Source organism: Notothenia rossii (genome assembly GCF_949606895.1).
Source record: "Notothenia rossii genome assembly, chromosome: 3".
Taxonomy (NCBI): Eukaryota; Metazoa; Chordata; class Actinopteri; order Perciformes; family Nototheniidae; genus Notothenia; species Notothenia rossii.
The window spans coordinates 80262968-80290828 of record NC_136901.1 but is presented as its reverse complement, the minus strand read 5'-3'; the positions used below and the strand labels follow the sequence as shown (position 1 = coordinate 80290828).

General features: G+C 40.8%; 2 protein-coding genes across 2 annotated transcripts; one reads left to right on the top strand and one right to left on the bottom strand.

The window, feature by feature from the left end:
* Window positions 1–35: 35 nt before the first annotated feature.
* taf7 (TAF7 RNA polymerase II, TATA box binding protein (TBP)-associated factor) lies at window positions 36–9553 on the bottom strand. The gene is made up of 12 exons (XM_079669602.1): window positions 9377–9553; window positions 7739–7815; window positions 7572–7650; window positions 6925–7058; window positions 6587–6707; window positions 6397–6455; window positions 5838–5910; window positions 4602–4715; window positions 3286–3480; window positions 1596–1708; window positions 826–885; window positions 36–423 (listed from the first exon to the last, which is right to left on the bottom strand). Exons 1-12 carry the CDS (start codon window positions 9393–9395, stop codon window positions 379–381), a joined length of 1089 nt encoding a protein of 362 aa, XP_079525728.1. The 5' UTR covers window positions 9396–9553; the 3' UTR covers window positions 36–378.
* A 913-nt stretch (window positions 9554–10466) lies between these two features.
* Window positions 10467–25893, top strand: slc9a6a (solute carrier family 9 member A6a). The gene is made up of 16 exons (XM_079667878.1): window positions 10467–10968; window positions 14206–14405; window positions 14830–14907; window positions 15040–15116; window positions 15261–15373; window positions 16024–16129; window positions 18049–18190; window positions 18325–18430; window positions 19119–19207; window positions 19752–19865; window positions 20123–20234; window positions 20435–20588; window positions 21293–21323; window positions 21405–21490; window positions 22054–22159; window positions 22728–25893. The coding sequence occupies exons 1-16, from the start codon at window positions 10674–10676 to the stop codon at window positions 22998–23000; spliced, it is 2082 nt and encodes a 693-aa protein (XP_079524004.1). The 5' UTR covers window positions 10467–10673; the 3' UTR covers window positions 23001–25893.
* The last annotated feature ends 1968 nt before the right edge of the window (window positions 25894–27861 follow it).

Here is a 27861-nt window from a genome sequence, read left to right as displayed (position 1 = left end):
AATTTGAGCCGGAATGCATAAAAAAAAGTTTCAAATTCACTTTGTATCAATGTCATTTATTCTTCATACAGGTGGTGAAATACATAAAAGTTTTTTTTAAGATGGAAAAACAAATATTTGTACAGCTGAAAGCAATCAAATACTCACATCATACAGTCATAAACAACACACGGTGTCAACCTGATACAAATATTGACTTAATACAGAAAACGTATACTGTATGCGTACTGCAAGGAAATGACACAGCAAGTAAGCTAATGAAGACTCCCTCCTCCCTGATGAAGACTATTCTCCTCTTCCTCTTCATGAGTGTGTGTGTGTGTGTGTGGGTGTGTGTGTGAGAGAGGCTGAAGACGACAGGAGGCTGCCCCCTGGTGGTCACTTCTCTATCAGAGAGTCCAGCTGCTCCTGCAGGGAGGCCAGCTGTTGGAGCAGAAAACAGAAGAGTTGATTGATGCCCCCCAGCCCCGGGTTGTAATGGGAGGGTAAGTGGATGATGATTAACTTGTCTTTTCACATTCATTTGCTGCCTTCATTTGTCAATACAAACAACAACCCCAGACAGTGGGTGGCCATTACGCCAAAGCTTCAGAAAGCACTCCGCTTGAAGCCGCTGACAAATGATATTACACGTGGTTGAATTTGAACTTTGCTATCAGGCGCGAAAAACTGCTGGCTCTAAAAAAACAACAGCCAGCACGATGCCATCTGCAAACATGGTATTTGAAATTCATACGATGTCAATTCATGCAAAGCGCTGAAAACTGTAGAGAGCTCACAGCGAGTTGCTGATACTCGGCTTTTAGGGAAAAAAGGGTTTCTTACCTGCTCCATCTCCCGCTCCTCCTGCAGAATAATCTCATCCAACAAAGCTTGGAAGCGGTTCTGTGAGAGGAGAGAGACAAACATGATTTGTTCAGAGTCCACATGCTGAGCCTCATTAAATTGTGATGGCTTTAAATCTGTGCCTGCCTGGTCTGCTCATGTCACCATCTCCTCCCTGACAGAGAGGATACTTGGAATGCAAGTCAGACGGCTGACCTTTTCACTGCGATAACCGCTGGAGACGAGGCTCCCAAAACACCGGGCAATAAGAGCTCTAAATGGCAATGACCAAATGGCCATGTCTGCTCATGTTCCACTTATTGTACAGTCTCCACTAAAGAGTGCTTGGCAAAACAGTTCATTTTAAATGCCATTATATTTTCATGGAAATGCTTATATAGTTAAAGGGCAGATGGGAGAAATGTTATATTTGTGTCGTTAAAAATATAAAAAGAAGAGATAATTGCCTCCAATACTTTACAGCTGTTTCTCTTTTTGTGTTTTTTCAAGTCCCTGTTGAGACTTACAGAGCATGAAGACTTCTGCCTCCAAGCTCATCTGCATGTTCTTGTTTAGGTTTCAGTACATGCAGACCTAGTTTTGGAATTAGTTGGATAGGATGTGTGTGTGTGTGTGTGTGTGTGTGTGTGTGTGTGTGTGTGTGTGTGTGTGTGTGTGTGTGTGTGTGTGTGTGTGTGTGTGTGTGTGTGTGTGTGTGTGTGTGTGTGTGTGTGTGTGTGTGTGTGTGTGTGTGTGTGTTCACGGCTTACTTTGAGGGCCTGGTTCTCCACTTTCATGATGAGCTCCTCCTGCTGTTTCTTTCGGGCGCGGGTGTCCTGCAGCTTCCCCCTGACGCTGTTGATCTGCACCTGATACTCCATAACTGCAGGGAAACGGCAGGAGGTTCACACGTTAACACTGTCACTCCGGCAACATCTCATTCAGGCTGAGGCGCGTTCTTTTGCAAGAGAAAAATAAATAAGAGGAGCTGGAGAGAGATGATGTGAAATCATTTGAAAGCAGCACTACGCTCACAAAGCCATGAGGATAATATATGCGCCTGCTTGTTGAACTACAAGGATGCTTCCAATTCGTTTGACAAATTGCAGTTAATGGGAACAACAAATCCATTTAAAAAGGACGTGAGCCAGCAGGCCGAAGCACTAAAAGACACAACTAAATCAGTCTGCTGCGGGCTCCACAGAGGGTTCTCATTAAACCCAGCCAAAGTGATATTGCCTCAGAACAACAACAACAACAACAACCTGTAGCTCCATCACCATCAACTATCTTTCCCTACCCCTAACTAATTGTGTCTATCCTGCTTCCCCATACTACTGACTCCATCCCCTAATATGCAAAATCAAGCAGAGGGGGAGTCCTTGAAAACCTATTTATTACAACTTTGCTGGGCTGCCAGAAGCGTACAGCCAGACACATCCGGCACATCAGGAGCTGACTGACAGCTTCATGTATGTAGAGAAGGAGGCATGGAGCTGTCAGGCCGGACAGTTGTCTGAGTCTCAGGCTGAGCAACAACACCTGTCAGACCGGTTAGTGTAGGAGGAGAGCGCTGTGTGTGTGCATCTCTGTGGGCGAGGGCACAGCACATGCTTTAAAGTGAAAGTAAGGCTTCTCATGAGTGCGCGTTTTAGAAGTCTGACCCAGAAAACTCAGCTCTGATCAAGTCCAGACACCTCGCAAAGTTTATTTTTGACTTTGACTAGGATCTGAGGGGGTTTGAGTTGACTCCATGTCCGACGGTTTCAAGTCTACGTGTCAGTTCTGAAATCAAAGTTGTTAGCCGCGACTGCACCACTAAAATATGAATGAATGTAGAGTGTAACTTGGTAAGCTGGAAGAACGAGAGATCCCACTGAGGTTTCATACAACCTGCAAGTTCTTTATGAACTATTGCGTCATTTTAGCTCTCGTTCTAGGTGTGGACACACAAACTCTTCCTAGAAAAACGTACAGATGCTCACGTGCTCAATCTTTTTGAATATAAATATATGGACATACATCTAAGTTATGACAAATATCCAAGAGTTCTTCCTTGGTGTTTTACCCCTTTGATTGATGGATGTTGTATGTTATATTAACTGTGTTTCTGACAAAAAGTAATACACCATGCCAGTGGGCCGGCAACGAACAACTATTGTCATTTACTTGTAATCTATCAAAAACCAACCAATCAACAGTCAGTTCATATCATATGTTCCCAGAGTGCAACAGTCCAAAACCCCCAAAAGAGAGACATTTGAAAAGCAAATTATTAAAAAATTTTCTTGGTGAAGAACTTAAAGGATTTTTTAGATTCATTGTTTTGACTTTACACTATAATCCATAATTATATCTCCCATGTTTGGCTAACCTTTTCATGCCGTTACCAATCTTGATATATAATACCTGCACATGTTTAAACTATTACAGTTGTATCGAAAGCTGCCCTCCTCTCACCTATCTGGTTGTTCCTATCACTTTCATGCTGTGCAGAATCCGCCTCGTTGAGTTTCTCCTGAAGCTGTCGGACCAGATCATCCTCCGTGTCCATGATGTTCAGGTCCTCGTCCTCGTGCCGGTCCCCTTCGTCCTCCTCATCCTCACTGGAGCTGCTGATGTCGTTGAAGATCTCCCTCAGTTCGTCACGCTGGGCTGGTCATGTGGAACACACATTAGTGGTATTAACGTGGAGACAGAGTTAGAGACAGCAACAAGACTTGCTGGGGTTTGATGTAGGTCAAAGAGATTTAGTAAAAATAAACATAAAGGGAAAACATTTTGTATGTAAACCAGATAGGATTCATGTGGAAAACGCCCAGAATGAAGAAAAACTCTGCTCTGATGTTTGGTGCAGAAGCATGAAGCAACTCTATTCTGGCACGATCATAAAATCACTGGTTTTTAAATGTTTTTGTTCTCGAAATGTGGTTGTTACAAGACTTGGCTACCACATCTTTAAAGAAAGAACGATTTGTCATGCCACTCATGCACAACACTCACTCAAGTTAAGAAGCAAGCACTTACTATGCTTAGCATGCACCTAAGAGCTAAGGAGGTCTGCCTGGGAATCGTGAGGCAAACATAATCTTAAGGCCGAAGAATAACTAATGCTTTGGTGCGCTCTATTTCCATCCAAAACCGCTGGGGCAAACGCTATCGAGACCGACAAGAGAGGTGTGCATGTTCGAAATGAAAACGAAAAGCTATGCTGATGAGGTGAGGATCTTATAAATCATTGTAGACAGTTGGGTTACTCCCAAGAGAAATCTGTGCCATTTCTAAGAAGTTGCACATAACTAAAACAGACAGGCGAAATGAACTTAAAATGTACAAAGTAAGTACCTTTACTTGGTAGAGCTTTACCAATAAAGTGGACCGTATCGTCTTATTGCAAATTCAACTATATCTGAGTATTAGTCAGCCAATAAGGACAAAGAAATTGAAGTTCACAATGTGTCTCCATTACTTTGTTTGTCCACTATCAAGCACCGACAAGTTCATTTTTCTAATTAGTCTCTGCTTGTAAACTGTTAATGGTTATGTAAACATATATATTTAAACCAATGTATCATCACATTGTTTGACATTGAAGGATCAATATCTGCTAATACACTTACAGCAGTGTTCAGGCTTCTCACTCCACGTGATCCAGGTAGCATTTCAAGCTCCTTCTAAAGCTTTGACAGAGTGGAATAACTAGCATGCACTCTGAGATAACCTTTTTTTTTTTTTTTCTACCAATGACTTACTTATGGAAAACACGTTTCCCTTACCAGAGGATCCATGACCCATCTTGTGTCCCGAGGTGCCGGGCGAGGAGTCCAGATTGGCGAGCGAGCCGTGCTGATCGCCTTCCTTGGACTCATCTTCTGCGATGATTTCCCACCCTGAACATCGTGTGTCAAGGTCAACAGACTCTCTGCAGACCCCCCTCCACTTTCAGCTCTACTTTTTAAAAGACTCACGGTCCTTCAAAACATTCAAGTAGACTTGAAGGGTATAGACCGGATGATACTCCACAGGAGATGTCTCAACTGTAACTTTCATCAGTGCGTCATGTGTCTGTCTGCTGCTGAATGCTGAATGCTACATGCTAAAGCTATCATTAGAATCGGGCTTCTCTGCAAGCAAATTAGCAAAGATAATGAACAGTCCATCTCAATTAACACACAGCGAGCTCTCAAAGCTGCCCTGCTGTGCTCTTATTCTGCCCGGCAAGTTTAGGGTTCCATTAGAGCGCTAATAGCCTCCTTCCAAAGTGCTTCCCTCTTACAAAGACATTAGACGGAGTGAAATCAGGTGAACCAGGCAGGAGTCAGGAGGACACCCACTTGGGTCTTAAATCCACCTATTTTAGGACTTTGTTTGTTTGTAGCCTTTATTTAACCAGGTGAAAGCCCCTTGAGATCAAAATATCTCTTTTTCAAGGGTGACCTGCCGGACATTAGTTACACATGTAACATAAAAACAACAGAACAACAATAAGGATGACATAAAACATAATATACAGGGTACAGTTCACAAACTCTATTTACAGTGACAGGTACCACGAGTATTAAACAGCATGTCACCCAGCCCAGTTTTCAAATGATGCAGGGGAACCAAAGTGCTCAGTTTTAAACATGTTTGCAGACTGTTCCAAGTTAGTGGAGCTGCACAACTAAAAGCTTTCTTCCCTAAGACAGTCCTAGCACTTGGCACATTTAATAAAACAACATCATGGGATCTCAGGCAATAAGTACTTTCAATTCCTCGAGAGATCAGAGAGCAGATATAAAAAGGTACTTTACCCAACATGGCTTAGATGGGAGTGAGGTGGTGTTTATGTGAAAGTGACAAATAGTATGAACATCTGAAGCTTCTTAAAGGCTGAAGCTAAGGGGGTTGGATTTTGTATTCATAAAAAAGATAACCATCATGCCGTTATATGAGATGAACACCAGTGATGTTTTGGTATGATTTTGAAACTGCACAAGGTGGACGTGTAGAATATTTGGCTAAAAGGATACGAACATTGACAGCATCAGCGTCTGTGCTCAGCAATCTCTTCACCTCCTTTTCCACATCAGGAGATTCAATGTACTGCAAGAGAGAGAGAAAGAGATTGGGTTACAAGGAGTGTTAGCGGCATCTATCTCGCTCTCCATTGCTGTGCCTCCCCCCCCCCCCCCACACACACACACACACACAAAAGTAGCAGCTGGCCACATGCCAGGAAGCACATTAGCGATTAAAAACAGAAGGGGCCAAATCAATATGCCTCGGCTGTGCACCGTCACAGAGATTTATTCAGAAGCCAAAGTAGAAGTGTAGTGCTCAAGCACACTCGCTTTCACTTTGATCAAGGCAATAGAGAAATGGCTTTTTTGCATGCCTTTGGGGCAAACTAAGATGGAAGGGCTTTATTTATATGTAAATCTTAGTTTTCACTATCACCACAGTTTCTGTTTTATGAAATGTAAATGTGTTGTTGGAAGAGAGCCTAGGAAAGAGATGGACAACCTGACGCTAAAGAGATGGATGAGAGAGGGGAGGGCAGAGCTGAAGGGGAATGAATATGTCAAAAACCTTCTTTTTTGCAGTTTTCCTAAATCTTCTCTTGCGTGTGTTCTTCAGGGGGCAAGTAACTGGAGACAAAAACAAGAGGATGAGTTAAGGGGAAACGGCTCCATATCCTGTGACAGTAAATGTATGGTTCCTGCATTGCTGATGTGCCAACAGTTCAGCACTGACGGCTGTTAGATATCTGTCTACTTACTGCCGTGGTTCCAAACAAATTTCTTGTCCTTATCTTTGTCCTTCTTCTTGCTCTTGGGGTCGGTTCCAGTTGGCTCCTCTAAAGGAGGGTAAAGGTCTCCATCTAGTGTACATACCAGCATCTAACCCAAGGATGCAAGGAATACATAGTTCATTACTCTGCAGTCTGTTGATTCATGTTGTTAATTAAATGTTAATAAAAACTGTTTAATAAATGAATATCACATCTTTCATTTCTAATGCCAGGGTGCTGATCTACCAGGCTTTTTATCCACGTGTCATAATACATGTATCCTGGAGGTAAGACGTCCTGAATGTAATGCCACTGCAGTGGTTTACCTGGCAGACATCTGCAGTCTTGTAAAATGTCTTCTTGTCCACGGTTTTCAGAGACTCAATCATACAGGGCAGATCCACCAGTTTGCAGGCCAGAGGGACGCGGTCGACTCGCACTATGCCGTGACGACCATCAGCTACGAATGAGAGGGACCACATCATTCGTTATAATGGCATGTTGTGTGTGAGATAAGCATTGTCATTAGGACACTGCAGTCACTGTTAAGGTGAAAAGTGGTTTGTACAAATGGTTCTCAGACATCTAAAGATGATTAGGTCATGAAGACCATGACACTTGAGTTTGAGGATCATTGTAGTAAGTAATGTAGTGTAACAAAACTGGATAAAAATAGCCCATTTTCACATATTTGTAGTTAAAACAATTTTGAGAAAAATGCCAATGTTTGTGAATTGAAATATATCAGTACCCTAAAAATAAACTACAACAAATACAAAAGACTAAACATCTTTCACTGTAGGAATACTTTCACATGTTCTGTACTGAATTTGAAATCAATATAATTACATCTTTATCAATAGACAGCTTTTATAAGATAGTGATTAGTAAGACAAATTAAAGTGTTTCAACAGTAATGTCACACAGGTCGGACACAAAAACCAGGACTATGAGCACCGAGAAATGTGCTTACGATGCAACTCGATGGTGAGTCTGTCTTTAATGTTCTGGCTGCTTGACTGGGCAATCCTTCTTACTGTCGAGGCGTACTCCTGTAAAAGATACATGTTGAATCCACATCATTCTCAGCAAATGATCACATGGGATTTTATAGAAATAATCTGTTTCAGTTTGTCTCACCGAAGGAAGCCTCAGGACAAACTGACTCTCCAACTCATACGGAGCGTCCTCCTTATTCTTTGAGCCGGCCTTCCCCACTAGAATCAAAACAGACCAGCATGAACACCATGGTAGAAAAGCTTCTCAGTATTCAGGTTATTTACTTAAGTATAAGTATCAATATTATAGTGCGAAAATACTCTCTGCTACAATTAAAGGTCCTGCATGCAAAATTGTATTAAAATACACTTTAAGTATAAAAAGTAAAATGAATCATTATGCAGAAAGGCCTATTTAAGCAGCATATATTTTAAATGATTGTATTGTACTTATTGATGCATTAATGTTTTCCTCACTTCAGTCTTGTAATTGGTAAACGTGTGGTCTATTTTTATTACTTGAATTACTATTGGGTGGCTTAACCTTCAATATTATATGATAATGTGTTTGTTGATTTATATTTTTACTAATAACATAAGTCTGCAAAGTAACTAGTAACCAAATCTGTTAAATAAATGTAGTGGAGTAAACAGGTACAACATTTTCCAACTGTAGTGGATTAAAAGTATAAAGTACCATGACATGAAAGTAATGTAATAGTAAAGTACAAGTACCTATATGTTTAAGTGCAATGTACATATTGACATTCCACCACTGCTTCGTCATCATTATACCTTGCAGGCAACACTATCAAGACGGCTCTCAAGATGAATAGTTATTATTAGTTAAATAAGAGGCAGACTTAATTAGTTTGAAACATCATAGTATGAATGTAAGACTGTGTTTAGCAGATGTTTAAGTCAAGTGAGTGACCAAGGACGAGTTGAGTAAAGTACGCACAGTGGTGTAAAGCAACTAAGTAGTTTTACTCAAGCACAATTTTAAAATAATTGTCCTTTACTTTTTATTTCAATGTTACTTACTTTGTTTTCCTACCCCACTATAATTCAAAGGTAAATACTGTAGTTTTATTCCACTACATTTATTTATTATTATTACATTTAGTTACTTTGCATATTTTAATTAATGATTTGAAAAACAATCAACACGTAAATAACACTTACAGTTCCAAAGCTACACTGCAGTATACAAAGTAATACAAATTGGCTGCATCTTTACCAGCTTGGATAAACAGCTTCAATAATTATAATCAAAACATAATATGTATATTATTCGGAAATGGGCCAATCTGCAAAATTAGTACTTTTACTTTTGGTACTTTAAGTATATTTTAATGATCATACTTTTGTACTTTTACTTGAGTAACATTTTGATTGCAGGACTTTCACTTGAAACAGAGTATTCCTACACTGTGGTACTTCTACTTTTACTCAAGTACAAGATCTGAGTACTTCGATCTCCTCCTCTGGGTACGCCTGAATCAACGTTACACATCTTTCACTTTACATACCGTTAACAAGCAACCGGTGTATGATGCTACAGACAACCCTGATGAAACCGTAACTAACTAGTGAACACTGTTGTTCATGCCTACAGCAACATTATCTTAAAACGTTCCACTTGTTACTTGTTCTAATGAATTGATTTCAACAAAATTGCATTAGCGGGGACGATATGTTTACAAAAGAGGGTTCTTCTAACGTTAGCTATCATTAGCTTAGCAGTTAGGCTAAACAATTACAAAGGCTTTTAACGTACCTTTCACTTTAGATGTCATCTTCGTTGCTGTAATTTGGACAGTAAAGGGGCCCAAATCAGCTTAAATCGTAAAAAAGAATGCCCAAATATGTTGGGTTTGATTAATAGACAACACAGCTTACCAACACGAAGCTGACATTAACATGGCTGAGAGAAATATGGGATGGTGATTGTGTTGACTAGTGCTACATTCAGGTACTCCTCGGACATTTCCAAAATTTCTAACATCTATCAGCACACTTTCCAGTACCCGACCAAAAAAGAAGATAAACGGTATTGCCCTTTCTCAGAGACACTTCATACCTTCCAGTATATCTCTGTTAAATAACCACAAAGAATATGATAGATGTTATCATTTTGTTGTAGAGTACTAATGTGACACATGTTAGAGCACTACGTTGTTTAACAGCATGGTTTTTTGTTGGTATTGTATTTGACTTGCAAACTAACTATCCAGTATACACTTCATTGCATTTCTTCAATCAAATTAAATTAATCGCATTTTCTACTGGACAGAAAAAACAATGCTAGTTTAGCTAGCTTATGTGTAATTTCCGATAATTCCGAACGTCACATTTAGTCTCGTCTGGTTTTCTGTATCGCGAGACTTGTTAGACAGATCTGTTTCGGGGGGAAAATACATGGATAACAACATATTAGGGAAAATATCATACTAAAATATATTGTGTTTAGAATTTTTTTAATATTACGGTTATCTGTTTTCATGATGTTAGACGTATTCATAGGTTGTCCTATGTGGTAGTAATAAATAACGCCCTGGATAAAAAGATGTGTATTTTATCGATTTTTGACAACATATGTTGTATTAAACAACACATATTTAATGTTGCACATATTAGTGCCACGTTGATCAAATAAGAGAACTAGTTAATAATAGCTATTTATTTTTTACTTCCTGTAAAAAATAATGAAAACAGTAGATTTCATAATAAGAGTCCTCAGTTAGAACAAGTAACACCAGATATGGAAACAACCAATTTAAAAAAGGCCAAATAGATGACGTTGTTCATTCACAAGTTGGATAAATTGCACATACGCTGATAATTATGTTCAACTGTTTATTTTAACAAGCGACATCATGACATGGTGCTTTTACATCGGAAAAAACATTGAACACTTTCTGGAAAAAAGTAGTTTTCACTTCCGGGCCGGAATCGACTGCTCTGTTGCTGTCGTCTTTCTGCTCTCTTCTCCCCCCAGTTCGTGAAGCACATTAGGACAAAGTTTGCTTTTATCCACGACGACACTGCAGCATTTGACTGCAAAAAAAGCCGTCATGGTGTTTAAATTCACTGTCAGCAGCGCCTGGAGGGCAACGAGGACGCTGTGGCTTCTCATGCTAGTCACTGTGTCTGTGAGCATCTGTGTTTGCCGAGCAGCATCTTCTCTGGAGGAGGACAGTGCCATGGAGAACATCGTCACAGAGAAAAGGGCTGAGGAGAGCCACAGGCAGGACACCGCGGACCTGCTCATCTTCATCATGCTCCTCACCCTCACCATCCTCACCATCTGGCTGTTCAAGCACAGGCGCTTCAGGTTTCTGCATGAAACTGGACTGGCCATGATTTACGGTGAGATGCTCCACCGTGACCGAGAGACGTCATGAGAACGATCATGATGAGGATGTTGTGAATGGTTGCATTTCAATAACTAGATCTGCTCTACAATCCCCGGAAATAAGATATGAAGCTGTGGCGCATGTTGGTATATTTAGGAAATAACAAGAGACTGAAGGAAATAACAACATAAGGCAAACTACACACTGCAAAAAAAAAAATCAATCAAAAATCACAACAGATGAAGAAATCTTTCCTCCTAAAGGACAATGTCAAACCAATTTGTATAACTATTTTCCTGCCAAATGTAAAACACTGTTACAATAACCTGCAGACATCTTGTAGTATTACCTTGAGTAGTATGGTGATAGTATCATATATTAAGATCTGTATACCCAATCTTGATAACAACAAAATAAAATAGTAACTCAAATATCCCAGAAAATCTGACATATTTTCAGGGAATACTTGTAATATTGCCGTTTTGTTTTTACATCACACTAGACCAGGAGTCGGAAACCCCTGGCACGCGTGCCAGCATTGGCACGCGGCACCGTAACCAGTGGCACACTAGGAATAAGTGGAATAAGTGTGCAAAATATTTAAATTGTATTTTCGGATCCTGAACGAGACCGCCGCCAGAGCGCGTCTCCCCGTTACCTGCAGAAGGAAGCCATGCACGCAACGCAGCCCCCGCTCTCTTTATCTCCAGGTGACTTTCTGCCGCTTTCCTCCGTACTTCTCTAATTGCAGTACCAATAAGGAGCTGTACAAATGCCGCAGTTTTTGCGTGGCTGTGTATTTAGTTGAACGCCCAGTGGCGATCAGCTCATTTCTCATCGATATAATATGCTACAAAGAGGCGGACTGGCCATCTGTGTGTTGAACTTTCCTGTCGGCTCCCAGACCGTAGTCGAGGAGGGCATAAGCAACAAGCTTCAGGTTCAATAACCCACTTTAGCTTAAATGCCTGGAGAGAGGCGAGCTCTTCTTGGGAGGCCGTTGCATTTATTTAGCTGTTCTTCTGTTTCACAAAATACACCCTGTTTTTCTGCTTCCTCGTTTCACTTCCAGAAACATACACACGTTCCCTCACTGTGGCTGTACCATCCACACACACACATGCACAAGCCACACCCCTCTCTCTCTCTCTTAAAGAAACGCAGCGAGGCTCCCCCGCCCTCCTGCTGATAGTTGACGAGCGTCAAGCTCCTCAACCCCCCCCCCCCCCACGTTGATAATTCTCGATCGTTGGCACGCTGATAATTTTTTTTTTTTTAAATGGCACTTCATGTCAAAAAGGTTGCCGACCCCTGCACTAGACATTACTTCAAGTTCAATGGGATGAACAAACTGTGTATTAGAAACACTTCTAAAGCGTTCTACATAGATTAACACCACAGACTATAACATTGAAAAGCGTTCAGAGACATGCAAAAGTGGCATGTGAGGAAAATAACTAATTTCCGATAATGGGCCTTATAGAGATATTAGGTGGCCTGTTCTATACCTAATTGGGTATAGCAGTATAATGGTTCCAGATAGATGCTATAAAGTAACACGCTTTTTTTTACGGCAGTATAAACATCAACCTGCTTGATCTTGAAAATTACATCCAGGCAGCTGTTGTGTTTTGTTTGCCACCCGTTGCATTGAAAAGTAGTCCCAAAATGTCACTTCTCTAAACTGTGGTGTCTAGTAAAAGAGCTCGAAACACACATCATGTCTGGCAGGCTGCACAATGTGTGACTGACTGTTTCCTCCTTTACTCAAAAAACCCCTGGTTGGACAAACAACACTCACTGGCATCTCTAGGTTGTTGACAACATTATTTAATCTAAAGTAAATAACTTTATGAATGGATGAGAAGTTGGTCATGCTGTTGTAGAATTATGTTTAACTTGCAAATATGTTTTTGCTTGTATAGCCTGTTTTTTTCACAGCAGACATTTGGACATAGTAGGAAAATACACAAAACAAAGATAACAAATGATATATTGTGCAGTACAAACTATTAAACAATAACCCTTTAAAACAACAGCAACCACAACAACGTCACAACAAGTCAATCACAACTGTGTGTCAGTTCCAGGATTGTTGCCTTGCTGGCTCACTGGCTTGGCACACTGGAGAACTTAAATGGCACAGAGCCATCCACAACAGGGTAATCTCTGCCTGCTTGAGAAGTCAAAATGTCTGGTTCTAAAAAGGCCAACATATTCTTAAAAAGTGTGGACATGTTCAAACAGAGCTTGACATGTTGTACTCTATTATATGTTAGTTTTGTCAGGTGGCGACATTCTTATTTTGATAAGCATTTGTGTTTGTTGTCACACAGCTTCACTCAACATTCTTCAGAGTTAAAGTCAATAATCAGTTTAAAACCACAGCACGATACCTGTGTGGCTGTGCTTTGCTTTGCATTTTTGGATATACGAGGGCCTTGTTTTCCCAGCTCATATCTGAAAGGGCATTTCATTCTCAAATTCATTTGTTACATGTCATTTCTACACTCAATTTATGCCATCATTGAGTTCAATCAGGAGAGACGTGATGTATGGAATACATGTTTATTATCGGGTCACATTATATAAATGAAACATAATGATGACAGTTTATAACAAGTGAATGAAATGGTGTTTGGCGATTAGGCCCAGGTTTTGTAGGATGTCATTCGGGAAGGGAAGAACCGTTTCCGATGAACCCCCCCGGGTCTAGACACTGGTGGTGGTGATAAGTGGTTAGGTCCGGTTGGAAGGGAGAAGGTTGGGCTTGGCCCTGAGTTGGAAGCAGGAGGCGAAGGGGTGGAGCAGGGTTGCGCGTTGACACCTGGAAGACAGCTGATGGAAAAGGGGAGAGCATATATAGAGGGATTAACAGGTGCGATGATTAGGCTTGTGAACGGAGGGAAGTGATAGGTTAGCTGAGGAGTGGCGCTCCCTATCATTTAGTGAAGGGAGCGAGTATTGCCATGACGCGCAATACAAAGTGATAGGTCTTCCTGCCTGAACTTGCGCTGAGCTTCATTTTTGGCTTTTTGAGGAAGTTGCCTTTTTTTCAATTGGTTACCACAAAGTCATCTTGCTTTACGTTTGATGCCTCCCTGAAACCAGGCAGTCCAAGAATCATGAACACAATATGTCCACTTCTCTATCAACTTCTCCTTGTACATTTCCCTTGTTGGACTTGGTAGCACATAGAGCTTACATAAATGAACTTTCCCCCTTCGTTCTCCCTCTTTTTCCCCACCAGGTGTACTTGTTGGCGCGGTGTTGCGCTATGGTATCCATGTTCCTCGGGACATTAGCAACGTCACGATGAGCTGCCACGTTAATGCCAGCCCCGCCACCCTGCTGGTCAACGTCAGTGGCAAATTCTACGAGTACACTCTGAAAGGAGAGATTGGTGCCAACGAGGTCAACGACATACAAGATAATGAGATGCTGAGGAAGGTGCGCTCCATCAATTGAGTTTGAAATATTTGATTGGTTGACATTAGATGTTTTACCACACAACCTGTAAAGTGCTTACTGTATTGTTCACAAGAACGTAACACATTCTAATGAATGACTTTGCTTAAGGATCACTTTGATTCTTTGGAGCCATGATTAGCATGTTGTGGTTCAGTGTGCATCTCTGAGGACTGGGATCATTAGGTGCCCTACTTTTGAAGAACATCATACCCCAAAAACAACAAATGTGTCCTGGAGGCTACTTCATGACGTCCCAGATGTGCCGTTTATGATTAATTCACTTATTTAAATGATCCAAAATGCATCAGCCAAATAGTATCGATTAAAGAAGTAGTCTCTTTTATTGGTCAATTTGAATTATAACAACTATAATGTGATACTGTGGTTTTTTTATGTGACTCAGGTGACCTTTGACCCTGAAGTGTTCTTCAATATCCTCCTACCTCCGATCATCTTCCATGCTGGCTACAGCTTGAAAAGGGTACAGTAGTATTTAAGCTACTCTCCACTATTGCATATGAACTCAATGGGTAAAATACTTTGACCACATTTGATTCCTAATGGCATACTGTCCTCTCCTCATGAAGTTGAACTTGTTTTCATTTTCTTTCAGAGACACTTTTTCCTTAATATGGGATCCATCCTGGCCTACGCCTTCCTGGGAACAGTTCTTTCCTGTTTTATTATTGGGTAAGATTGTTCATTTGCAAAACCTAAAAGAGACATCCATCATTCTGATTTCCCACATATGTCTCTAAATTGCCAGTCTTTAACGCCAATAAAGCCAGTGTTGTTTGTGATGATTTGCTGAACCACCTGCTGTCCCTCCGTCAGGCTGCTGATGTATGGCTGTGTGTTGCTGATGAAGCAGGTGGGACAGCTGGCTGGAGACTTCTTCTTCACCGATTGTCTTTTCTTCGGAGCCATTCTCTCAGCCACAGACCCCGGTGCGTATGCTTATTCTTAGTCCTCAAAGTTTGAATTTGCTTACAAGTTACACTCATTATAACCTGGAGTCACTTTTATGTCTTGAATTGCTCCAAACATGTAGTAAAGGTTTTCACAAATAGTCGAAGACACAAGCAACTCATCATACATTTCAATTGTTTGTCGTTCTGTTATGGAAAAGCAAAGCAAAACAAAAAAGTACAACAACAAAAATTGTCAAAGTTGTATACAATATATTCAGACTGGAACAATCGGCATCATGTCTTTTACAGCTGCCCAGTTCTTGGATTTTGCTTTGATAGACACTATTTTACCCACAATGCAAAGGGAGGATGGAGATGTGATCCACAGCTGGTAAAAAGTGTTTTAAACTGGCAAAGGAAAAAGCTCAGAAAACACAAACAGGTGTTATAAAAACTTAGAAAAACATTTTTGCCTTTTTATTTCCTTCATTTTATTTTCCTAATTTGCAGTTTAAAGTCTGTCAGTGCACGTTTTGATTTGTTGTTAAAAATTGAATTAGAACTGAATGTTGGGCACTGACATGGACTTTTACAGTGTTAATATATGTATGTGATCGACACAATTCTTGACATGACTCTAGCATGCAGAAGACCAGAGGGATTGAGTGTGTTCTTTTTGTTCACAGTGACGGTCCTGGCTATCTTCAACGAGCTGCAGGTCGACGTGGACCTCTACGCTCTGCTGTTCGGAGAGAGCGTGCTGAACGATGCGGTTGCCGTGGTTCTGTCCTCGTGAGTTGTTTTGAAATCACATCACTCTCGAACCATGAGTCTGCATGTAACCCTGTCCAACTTCAACGCACACACAGCTGCTCCAATGAGAGAAATGTTCAAGTCATGCCTTTGTATGGATCCCCAGTGACCTTTGAAATTACCTATATAATATCATTTTCTCATTAACGCTATGCTTAACACAAGGTGGTCCAACATCATTTTGATCTCCTCCTCTACGTTGGACTCCACAGAATTATAAATATCAGGCGCAGTGGAGGGGCCGGTCCCCGCAGCGAGACTCAGCCCGGCCCACTGAGCGGGTGCACTAAGTGGAGCATGGCATTGTGGGCCTTTGCGGTGCCTCGGGACAAACATGAAAAATCACCAGCCATTTGTTTTCTCAACTCTGGCTTATTCAACCAGAGATGCATTTATTCATAGTTTTGGGGTTTCTTGTAAATGGTTTTGTGGTGTTTGAGTCAGCACATTCATATTCCTATGATTTTTTTGGAGATACTGTAGGCCTATATACAAAAGCCAGAGAGAAGGCAGGTGCCAGGAATGCTTGTAGACAAAATGCCTGGTGATTTGTTTTGCGAGTGTGGGGGCTGTGGATGTAGACTGCATAAATAAATATATATCCCTTTCAAAGCATTTTATCGCAAAAGTACCTCAGCAGAAAATTTGTTTCACTTTTTTGAATAACTTTCGTGCTGAATTTTGAGTTATTTTGCTGCGATAAAATCCTTCTCATCCCAGCTTAAAGATATTCGACCCAGGTTTGATCTTTAAATATGTCTTTTGTTCATTTGGTTGGATGATGGTTCAGTGTTGACTACCACCTGACATCAAGTCGATGGATTACACATTTAATCTTTAATACCGTGCAGTTCACTGTAGCTACAACACAGATATGTCAATGAGCAGCCTTTCAAACATTGGAAGTGTTATAAAGACATTTTCATAAACCCGAACAAGTAGCTCTGTAGTCTTTCTCTCCGGAGAAAACATGGTTGTTAACCTCGTAGAAAGAAAAGTAATGATGTTGAATGTTTGGCAAAAAAAAACACGGCCCCTCTCTTCTTGTTGTGGTTGGTTGTTAAAATAACGTTTAGTAAGACCAGAGCGTTTATTAAGTTTCATCATCTATTGTTCCAACCCGGCACAAGATCTTTGGGAAATAGTGGATGCATATTGGCTTTAAAGGCATTGACAATTTAATTGAGTTATTTTAAAGACAAACCCCACATCGATCCTTATACTCTGTCATGCTCCCACTTCACTTTATATGAACCACCAGTCAGAATCAACAAGTACCAAAGCAATAATCAGAGCAATACAGATAATGTTCTCAGTGTATTGTAGGTACAAAGTGAAGCCACCCATAGAAAGCTACCTTAGCAAAATATCTTGACCCTAGCATCAACTTACCTGCACGACAGGCAGTCCAAAGAATAGATGACATATCTTTACCGTTTAACACTGCAATTTCACTCAGTAACTTTGAAGCATGCCACTTTCTAAGTTGATTATTAACACCGAGTCACATTCGATCCAACACTCTGACTTCTATATTGCTTTTATCTTTATCAGAAGAAGTGTGCTGTGTTTGATGTGACTGCTCTGCTGCCCTTGCTCTAAGCCTGAGTCTTTACTGCAGACCTGCATTCTGCTGCCTTTCTCTCACCCTCTCATGTTGATCTTCAGCTGTATCTAATAAAGAAATAGAAAAGCATCAAATATATTCTTAAAAATAAGAGGGACCTACTTTAGGCGAGGAGTTTGCTATTTACAGACCCGGTTAGGAAGTTACATCATGTTGTTCAAGCCTTCTGCTTTTTGTGAATGCAGTCCTTTACTTTAGTTTGATAAGCTGTGAAGTGAGTTTTGTTCAAGTTTGTTCATGATTGACTCTCTCTAACTGTTCTTTGGATCAGGTCTATAGTAGCGTACCAGCCACAAGGGGACAACAGCCACACGTTCGAGGTCATGGCGCTGCTGAAGTCTTTCGGGATGTTCATCGGGGTTTTCAGCGGCTCCTTCGCACTCGGAGTGGCCACCGGAGTCGTCACTGCTCTCATATCTTTTCTCTCATTTAATTATTCATTCATTCATCTTTTAAACATAGCTGTCTCCCAACACTTTTCGTAGATGCTTTAACATGAATTGATTTTGCAGTGTCTTTGTTAAACTCCTTGACTTCTTGTCCGTACGTCACTAAGTTCACTAAACTGAGGGATTTCCCGCTGTTGGAGACGGCTCTCTTCTTCCTCATGTCCTGGAGCACGTTCCTGCTCGCTGAGGCCTGTGGCTTCACAGGTACACACACACACACACACACACACACACACACACACACACACACACACACACACACACACACACACACACACACACACACACACACACACACACTCACACTCACACTCACACTCACACTCACACTCACACTCTCACACTCTCACACTCACACACACCTGACTGTTTGATAACACAGGGTTGCCATTCTATAAAAAAGGATCAGATAAAAAAGATTGAGAAATGATACAAACCTGGTTTATAAATGTAGTTGCACGACCTGCTGCAGCTACGTTCAAATTTAAAAATCTAAATTTAAATATTTGCGTTCAATATCATCAAAGTGTTGTAACTTCACTTTTCAAGTTCTGTTGTTATCGTTCATCTGCAGAACGATTTCAGTTAACCCTTTTTGGCAATGAACATCTTGGAATGCAGTATCCCTCTGAATATGCTCATTAAATATGTATTTTAAAAACAAGGACATTTGCAAAAGTAAAGGCAAAATGACAGACTAAGACATAACAACTGTGCAAGTTCAAATAAGGGGCAACATATATATACATCAATCAAATCTAAAATAAAGTAATATGGTACTCAGTATTGCAAAGTATACAACATCCAGTCATTTACATACAGAGATGCAAACAGGAATGTCGTTGATGTTTGTGTGTAAGTAATAATCTTCTGTGTCTCTGGTGTGTTGCAGGTGTGGTCGCGGTGTTGTTCTGTGGCATCACTCAGGCTCACTACACCTTCAACAACCTGTCTCCTGACTCCCAGGACAGAACCAAACAGGTCAGACACCACTGCTCCATCTGTTTCTATGGTTCCTCCATGTTTGTGTTTATTTTGAGAGGAGTACAAAGAATTATAAATGGCTTCTTTTTACAAAAGTATCAGACGTTTGTACATTTACACACTTTAACTTTGTACAATAATCATAGGTTTGCTGCACTTATGTACTTTCTGATGTATTCGTTTCAATTCACCTGTTGATTGATCTATTGATTTGATAGATTAAAAAAGAGACATTTTATATTATATAATTTATTCTTCTCCATATTCCTGGTTACCCTCAAAATGTGTATGTACATTTCCATCTAACCTAAAAAACCTTTTTTCTCATTTCTCTCAACAGTGTTATTCTAAGTGTTAAGGTGACTTCTTTACAAGTATAATGATACCAAATAACTGCATTAGTACGTGCACTGAAATTGTAAGCTCCACTGCGGTCAAAGCAAAGGAAGCCAGGTGTATTTTGAATCTCTTCCCCTGTGTTTCTGAATGTCATTTGGTTGCTTTTATCTCAATCAGTCGATGTTGTTTTTCTGTGTTGCAGCTGTTTGAGCTGCTGAATTTCCTGGCAGAGAACTTCATTTTCTCCTACATGGGCCTGGCCCTCTTCACCTTCCAGAGCCACGTCTTCAATCCCATGTTCATCGTGGGAGCTTTTGTATCTTTTGCATAACTTGGTGCTCCCAAAGCCTGACGTATCACACCATGTAACTAAGATGGAAGTATCAGTGCAGGAATCTGGACCTGACACTCATTTCAGCACTTTTAAGTTGCAGAGGAAGAGTGTTCCCACGGTATTGCCGTCAACCACCAAGTGGTAATTGATTTGAAGAAGCAGTAAATGTGTTTGGCAAAGAGTGAGGAGACTTCAGCTCTCTGTGTTGTCCTCCTTTCCTTAACCTCATTCTCAACCAGGTGGCTGTGTTCATTGGAAGAGCTGCAAACATCTACCCTCTGTCGCTGCTTCTGAATCTGGGCCGACGCAACAAGATCAGATCCAACTTCCAGCACATGATGATGTTCGCAGGTTAGTGGTTTACAGATTGGAGAGGACATGTTCATAAGGGTAAAAACATTTGGGTGAAAATGAGACCTTTTTGAGGCTTTTAGAATTCTAAAACCTTCCCTAGTTTCTTGCAGCTCACTGTGGATTAGTGAAAGATAACCAACCAGGGTTTGAAACAGTTGTAACTTGATTTGATTTACTTCCTTGTTTGTGCCCTTCAGGACTTCGAGGCGCGATGACCTTCGCTCTGTCCATCAGGGACACAGCCACATACGCCCGTCAGATGATGTTCACCACCACTCTGCTGGTGGTCTTCTTCACTGTTTGGGTTTGTGGAGGGGGCACCACCCAGATGCTGTCCTGCCAGCACATACGGTATGTCTCCTCTTCACCTGTAGAACCCACCAGCCGTGGATCTTAGAACAGCAAACTCCTTTTGAAATGTTTAAAAGTCAATTGACATCCCATCTTTTTAATATGGCTTTTGATTTGGTTTAACTTTCAATTCTCACTGGTATCATTGTCCATGTTTTAATGTATTTTTTCCGTTTTGCTTTAAAAAAAAAAAAAAATCTATTTTAATTTCTTGTCAGCTTTATTCAAGGGCATTTCATTCGGCTCACTGTTGATGTTTTATCTTGTTCTGTATTTATTTTAATATTGTTGTTAGGTTTTCCTTTTGTTCTGCAAAGCAATTTGAGCTGCTCTGTGCATGAAAAGTGCCATGCAAATAACGTTTATTATTATTATTATTATTCCTGGGTCAAACTGGATTCGCAGCTAGTATTTTTGAACATTGGAGAGGTTTAATGTGTCAGGGTATTTCAGATAACATCAGAGAAATGTTCTAATTCTTCTTTTGTCCAGACTTCCTGACCCCCATGTTTAACATTTCCCTGGGACTACAACTCTAAATGTCATTCTATTTAACCTTTGGCTCTGGTGAATGCTCGAGCTTTTTAACAGCACGCCAATATTTTCGCTCAGCCTTTCCTCTCAGGAACTTGCTAAACGGGGGAAACAAGCTTCACAGTTTATACTTGCAACTGACTGACATCTGCCTGTTTGTTCTTCCACAGAGTGGGAGTGGACTCTGATCTAGATAACTCAGTAAGTGTGGCCGTTGAAATACGTATTGTTTCAATGTGACTTTAGGAATACAGCTTAACCACATTTTCTGTGCTTTTACAGTCGAGTATCACTGACGGCTCAGAGAGAAGAAGCACCAAACAAGAAAGTGCCTGGCTCTTCAGAAAGTGGTACAACTTTGACCACAAGTATCCTTCAAAGACAGATGATTGGTTTTCATCAATGTCTTTAAATTCAAGAAACATACTTTTATTTCGTCTCTTGTCTCACTTGACAGGAAATCAAAAAAAAATTATAAATACAAAAAGTCTGTAAAAAAGAAAACAGTGGAAATCAGTCATGAAATAGCATAACAAAAACAGGAATGTTATTCACTATTAAAAACCGGCAAAAACTACAAAGCCTTTGGTTTGTATAAAGAATAAATTATGACTTAGAGTACTGAGAGTACTGAGAGTACTACAAGATGCATCAGTAGTTCTCAGCGTCAGTCAGCAGAGGGAGCACCATGTACAGACTGGAGGACAGATGACTCACTTTTAATAACTGGGTGGAATGAAGGTCATTAATGTAAAAGACCTAATTCAATTACTTACATTTGGATGATTTTGCCCTTTAACCTTTTTAATACACTGTCAGCATTTATGAATCACACTATACAGGAATATTATTTTTCCTTTGTTGTGTCTTACCACTCTCCTTTAGTGCTTGTTGTCTATGTATTTTGTCCTTGACTCAAGCCCCTCTCCAGCTACGTGAAGCCCATCCTGACTCACAGCGGCCCCCCCCTCACGGCCACGCTGCCCCCCTGCTGCGGACCCCTCGCCCGCTTCCTCACCAGCCCTCAGGCCTATGAGGTCAGACAGGGGTTCATATGGGAGCTATTTGTGGCCGAATTGTGTTTGTGAAGTTTTATTCTGTTTTAACCAAAGACAAAAAGATACTCTGATGAGTCATGAAGCAAAAACATTTCAGTTGAGACATGTATCAGGGCAGACAAGGGAACGAGAATAATCACTAAGCAGATTTGCAACCTTTTATTAGTAAAAATGAAAGAAAAAACTGAATATAGAAGATACACTTTCCCCACTCTGTCGTGATTACACACACACGGGAGGATATACATGCAGAAACACAGAGGATATACATGGACACACACAACCACATGCAGATAGGAGAGGTGGCAGAGCAGAGAGGCTGCCAGGTACCCGGCGCCAAGGGAGCAGTTTCGAGGCTAGGTCCCTTGCTCAAGGGCACCTCGGCAGTGGCCTTGGAGATGAACTGGCACCTCTCCAGCTACCAGCTCACTCCATATTATGTGTCGTGGTCCGATCGGGACGTGAACCTCACAGAGTGCTATAATAGCATCTTGCACGATATGTCTGGTTTGTGTGAGTATCTGACGTCCCCTCTCTCTCTCCCCAGAATGAATGCCAGTTGAAGGACGACGACTCCGACCTCATCCTGACAGACGGTGACCTCAACCTGGCCTACGGTGACATCACGGTCAGCACGGACGCGTCAGGGTCCCACACCAGTGGAGCTCCAGCCTTTGCGGGCGCTTCTACCTCGGAGGACTTGGACAGAGAGCTGACGTACGGAGACCACGAGCTGGTGATGAGGGGCACGCGCCTGGTGCTGCCCATGGACGACTCTGAGCCGCCCTTCACAGACCCCCACCACCGCTTACGGATGTGAAGACCGGCTCTCAGAGCAGACCCAGACAAACCGTCCGCCTCACACTTACCCGAGCCATTGAGCAAAGACCAGTACCTGACACTCCTCCTCCTCCTCTTCCTCCTGCCTCATTCCTCTTCTTACCACACTTTTTCTTCCCTGTTTCATTTTCTCACTTCCTCTAGTGACAAATCAATGTCCCTACCTCATTTTCGCTCTGCTCTTCTCACACCTCTCTGGCATCTGCCATAATTGTAATATAGACTTATTTATTTGCAATTACTTTCTTTTGATATTTAATTATCTTAGTTTGGCTTAAAGCGGTGTGTCGGTCACCTTACTGTAGCATTGCAGAGGTCTAGCAGCATGTGTTAGTGTGTAAGTGCGAGTACCAACCACTAGCTTATTTGTGGATGTACAGTATATCACCAGAGTACTATAACTTTGATATGCATGCTGAGGATGCTTGTTTTTTTTTTTTCTTCGTATGGGAGGCTGAGGGCTTTCTGTGAATTGGGACTGACCTTGAATGTTGCTGACCCAGTGGATGACTTTACTGTAAGTTTTGTTACAATCAAGTGCCTGGGAATTGTAGTTTTAAGCCTGACAACCCATGATCAGCTCTTGTAAGCAGAGCCAGTTCAGGATGGGCGGTAGTTTTCCTTTGTAAAAAAGAAAAGAAAATACAAAAACTATCCAGACATCTCCGTCCATAAGGTAGCAATATACTCAGTGAGTGTTTGGGCTGTCAGTTTGTGCTATTGGCCTGTAAATAGTCTGTAACAATGTGATGCCACTGATGCAGTGTAACCTGGCAGTGAAAGTTGTTGATCTCTCCCAATGACCTTTGACTGTGACATAGAGAGGGACTTTACACCTTATTTTAGAAGCTGATGTCGCTCACAGCAGATTGAAGGGCTGTTGTTCCTTGATCTAAATTAAAAGAGAACGATTTGTGCCATTTCTGTCCTACATTTGGACATTTTGTGAAAACAGAACGCAGACGACCTTTGTATTATTTCTGCAACAGAGCTTAAGTATTTTAAGCCGAGTCACATTTGTCATAAACATTTAACTCTGTGCATACATTTTCTATTTCAATCGTACATTAATTTAAGACTTTGGATGAACATTTTCTGATTAGAAGAAGCTGAAAAAACATAGAGATGAACTGGACTCTTAAGGAAACTGTTATTGGTTAGTCATTTTTACCAACAATAAGAACGAATTTTGTGAATACGATTAAGCTTGATTTTGTTTTTCATATCAACAACCCATAGATATTCACTTTATACTCATGGAAAACGAAGAAAAATAAGCAAATGTTTAGATTTGAGAAGCTGGACGCAGTGAATGTGAGGCATTTTTGCTTAACAAATGTAATTATTATCAAAGAAAATTGTTTTGTCAATCGACTAAACAATAGAGATAAGATTAATGAGGACCATAAAGTCTGTGAAGAAGACGGAAAAGTCTTCCTGATTATTATTCTAATCAATGTATCTCTGATATTAAGCTTGGCGCTACGGCAGTTCATCATTATGAGAAGAATAGTTGATGTGCTGGATGTTTCTCTCTGCTGTACACAATTGTGATCTCGAGGGGTTAATGATTGTCGGTCAGCTGTTACTGTGGGTCTTACAGGAAGTGTTGATAGGGTGTCACCGTGGCAACGCTGTGTTGATGTTAACTGAAGCCAAAAAACAGTTTGAACGTGTTGACTTATTTTAACACTACCGTTTTGTGGTCTATCGTCTTGGTGAGCTGAATAAACAAATGTTGGTGTTTGCAAAATGGAAGCCCGAGAAGATTAAAGGGTTTCTTAAAAGAGTGAAAGTAATATAAGATAGAAATGAGGAATGGGGGAGGGGTAGTCGGACGTGTGTTGGTGATGATACAGAGGTGGAAGGAAGAGAAGACTTTAAGATATTGCTTTTCCTTCCACAGTTATCTTCTGCTGTGCAGGAACTCCTAATGGAAAGTGTTCACAACTTATTGACACCACATTATCCAGGAAACTCTTTTCTTTCTACCATTTTATACTTTTTGTCCGTGCTATTATTTCATATTATTTTGTGTCAGCGAGATTATGAAAAAAAGAAAGCTGAATGATTTGCACTCATCCCTGAAGAATGTTTTATTGTTTTTCCTCTGGTGTTTTACCTCACAGCTGCTTTTATATGATTTTCCTTTATGTTCTGAGAGGTTGTTGAATAATTAGCTCATTGAAATCAGTTTAATGAATCTTGATCAGTAGACGTTGAGTTGGTTTATTGATATTTCTTTGTAAATAATTCATTCCACATTGCAGTGACCACAGAGAAGGATATATACAAGTCATTTTATACTGTTGTTTCATCTCATCCATTCAGCATTCAGGTGTTAGTTTGATGCTGTGGACACGACTTCTACAGAGCATGAGTCATTCATCTGAAAGGAAGAACATATATACAAGCAGAGTGTGTGCCGCTGATCTTCAACTGACATGTGAAATAATGTGAAATCTGCAAAAGCTGAAATGTTGGTGTTTGCGTACTGCTCTGCCAGCGTCTCTCTGTTCTCTGTTCTCTGAATGGTGACTTGTGATCGACTTTTATCGTTGGAAATCCTGTCTGAAGTAGCTGACCAAAGAGGCCTGCTGTGCTTTGTGTTTTCAGACAGTCCACCCTATCTTTATACTGCAAACTCTCTTTCTCTCTGTGTGTGTGTGTGTGTGTGTGTGTGTGTGTGTGTGTGTGTGTGTGTGTGTGTGTGTGTGTGTGTGTGTGTGTGTGTGTGTGTGTGTGTGTGTGTGTGTGTGTGTGTGTGTGTGTGTGTGTGTGTGTGTGTGTGTGTGTGTGTGTGTGTGTGTGTGTGTGTGTGTGTGTGTGTGTGTGTGTGTGTGTGGGGGTGGGTGGGTGGATGTCTATACTTGTGTGTGTGGGTGGGTGGATGTCTATACTTGTGTGTGTGGGTGGGTGGATGTCTATACTTGTGTGTGTGTGGATGTCTATACTTGTGTGTGTGTGTGTGTGGATGTCTATACTTGTGTGTGTGTGGATGTCTATACTTGTGTGTGTATGTGGATGTCTATACTTGTGTGTGTATGTGGATGTCTATACTTGTGTGTGTGTGTATGTGGATGTCTATACTTGTGTGTGTGTGTGAGAGAGAGAGATAAGTGATGTTCTCTTCCTCTGTGTTGCAGGTACTGACTGTTTACATCTGTGTAAATATCCTCTCACCTGTTCATGTGCGTGCAACAGTCAATAAACAGAAGCCTGTGCTTTTGATTAAAGCAATCGCTCCAATGGCCTCCTCATTTACCTTGTTTCCTTTTGTATTGCATGTCAGTGTAAGAATGCAGCTGTCCAGCTCCAAGGATCATCCCATCCACAAGAAATATGTAAGGAGATTAGCGCCAAAAGTGATTTCATTTGAGTTGCATAACTCTTGGACATTTTGCTAAGAACCGCTTTCTAACCATGATATCCTTCAAATTTGGCAGATCGCCCAAGCCTAAGATTTTAAATATGGTCAAATATTTCTGTGGGATAACGTTGAATTCAGACTGGTTAAAGGAAAGTTAACTCCAAACATTTGGGTTGCAGTTGTTTCGAACAAGAGGGCACAGTCCCACCAAAGGGTCACATGAGAAATATGAAAGCTTGTGAGATTTCTACTTTTTAACGATTTTTCTGACATTCCCCTTTTTTTTTTTTTTCACTTTAATCTCATTGGGATTCTTAAAGTCAAAAGAAAACATGTAAGTTTGGTTATGCCTTTATACATATGCAAGTTTTTACATTGAAGATTGACGATGTTTCATTTGAAAGTATGCTCAAAAGGTTGGGAATTTAAAAACAATTTAATAACTACATCTTGTTCCCCCCATTTGATCAAATATTCACCAAGTGTAAGAGTCATTATTGGGGGGTTTTCTACATTTAAAGAAACGTTTTAATAAGAGAAGAAGAAATACTGAATGTTTCCTCTTATCCTGCTTATCATCTCATTAGCAGTATCTGACCAAAGAGAACTTGTGTGTGTGTGTGTGTGTGTGTGTGTGTGTGTGTGTGTGTGTGTGTGTGTGTGTGTGTGTGTGTGTGTGTGTGTGTGTGTGTGTGTGTGTGTGTGTGTGTGTGTGTGTGTGTGTGTGTGTGTGTGTGTGTGTGTGTGTGTGTGTGTGTGTGTGTGTGTGTGTACCATGTGAAATATGACCGTTGCTCTTGTAGCTACGTCTTTTTTTCGCCATTTGATAAAACATTCACCAAGTTTAAAAGTCTTTCTTTATGTCACGTTCAATGGACCTCATCTAATGAAACAAAAAAATCAAAAAATATTGAATATAAAGAATTGTATCCCGGATGGAGGCAGAGTGGTGTTAATATGAAAGCCACACCCTGCACAGCAAAAGACTGATGGCATTTTATTCTCAGGCACGATTTGTGCCAGATATCAGGTAACATGTTCCTTATATGGGCACAACTCCCTCCAGTCGGCTCAAGAATGTCTTTATAGTGGAGTAAGTCCAGGGAGGAAATAGCTGTTTTAAAGGGACACTTAGCTCTTTGGCTTGTGTGGATAATAATAGAGGTCTCTCAGCAGCATTACACTTGATTTCCACACATTTCTTTATTTTGTCGAATGAGTCAAATCAATCAAGGATCATTCCACCGTTTTCACACTCATAATAAAATATGTAATGCTTTTAAATAAAGCAAAGAGTTTCACTTACAAGGATTTCCACAAAATGAGGCTCTTGACATACATACCAGATGGAGGTTTATGCTGTGCATCCTCTGTTGCATTTCAATGCATCCTCAATACTGGATTCTTTAGGGAAATGTTAGCCTGCCATTATTCCTGGAAATGTTCACAGTGAAATATCTCCAGCCAGATA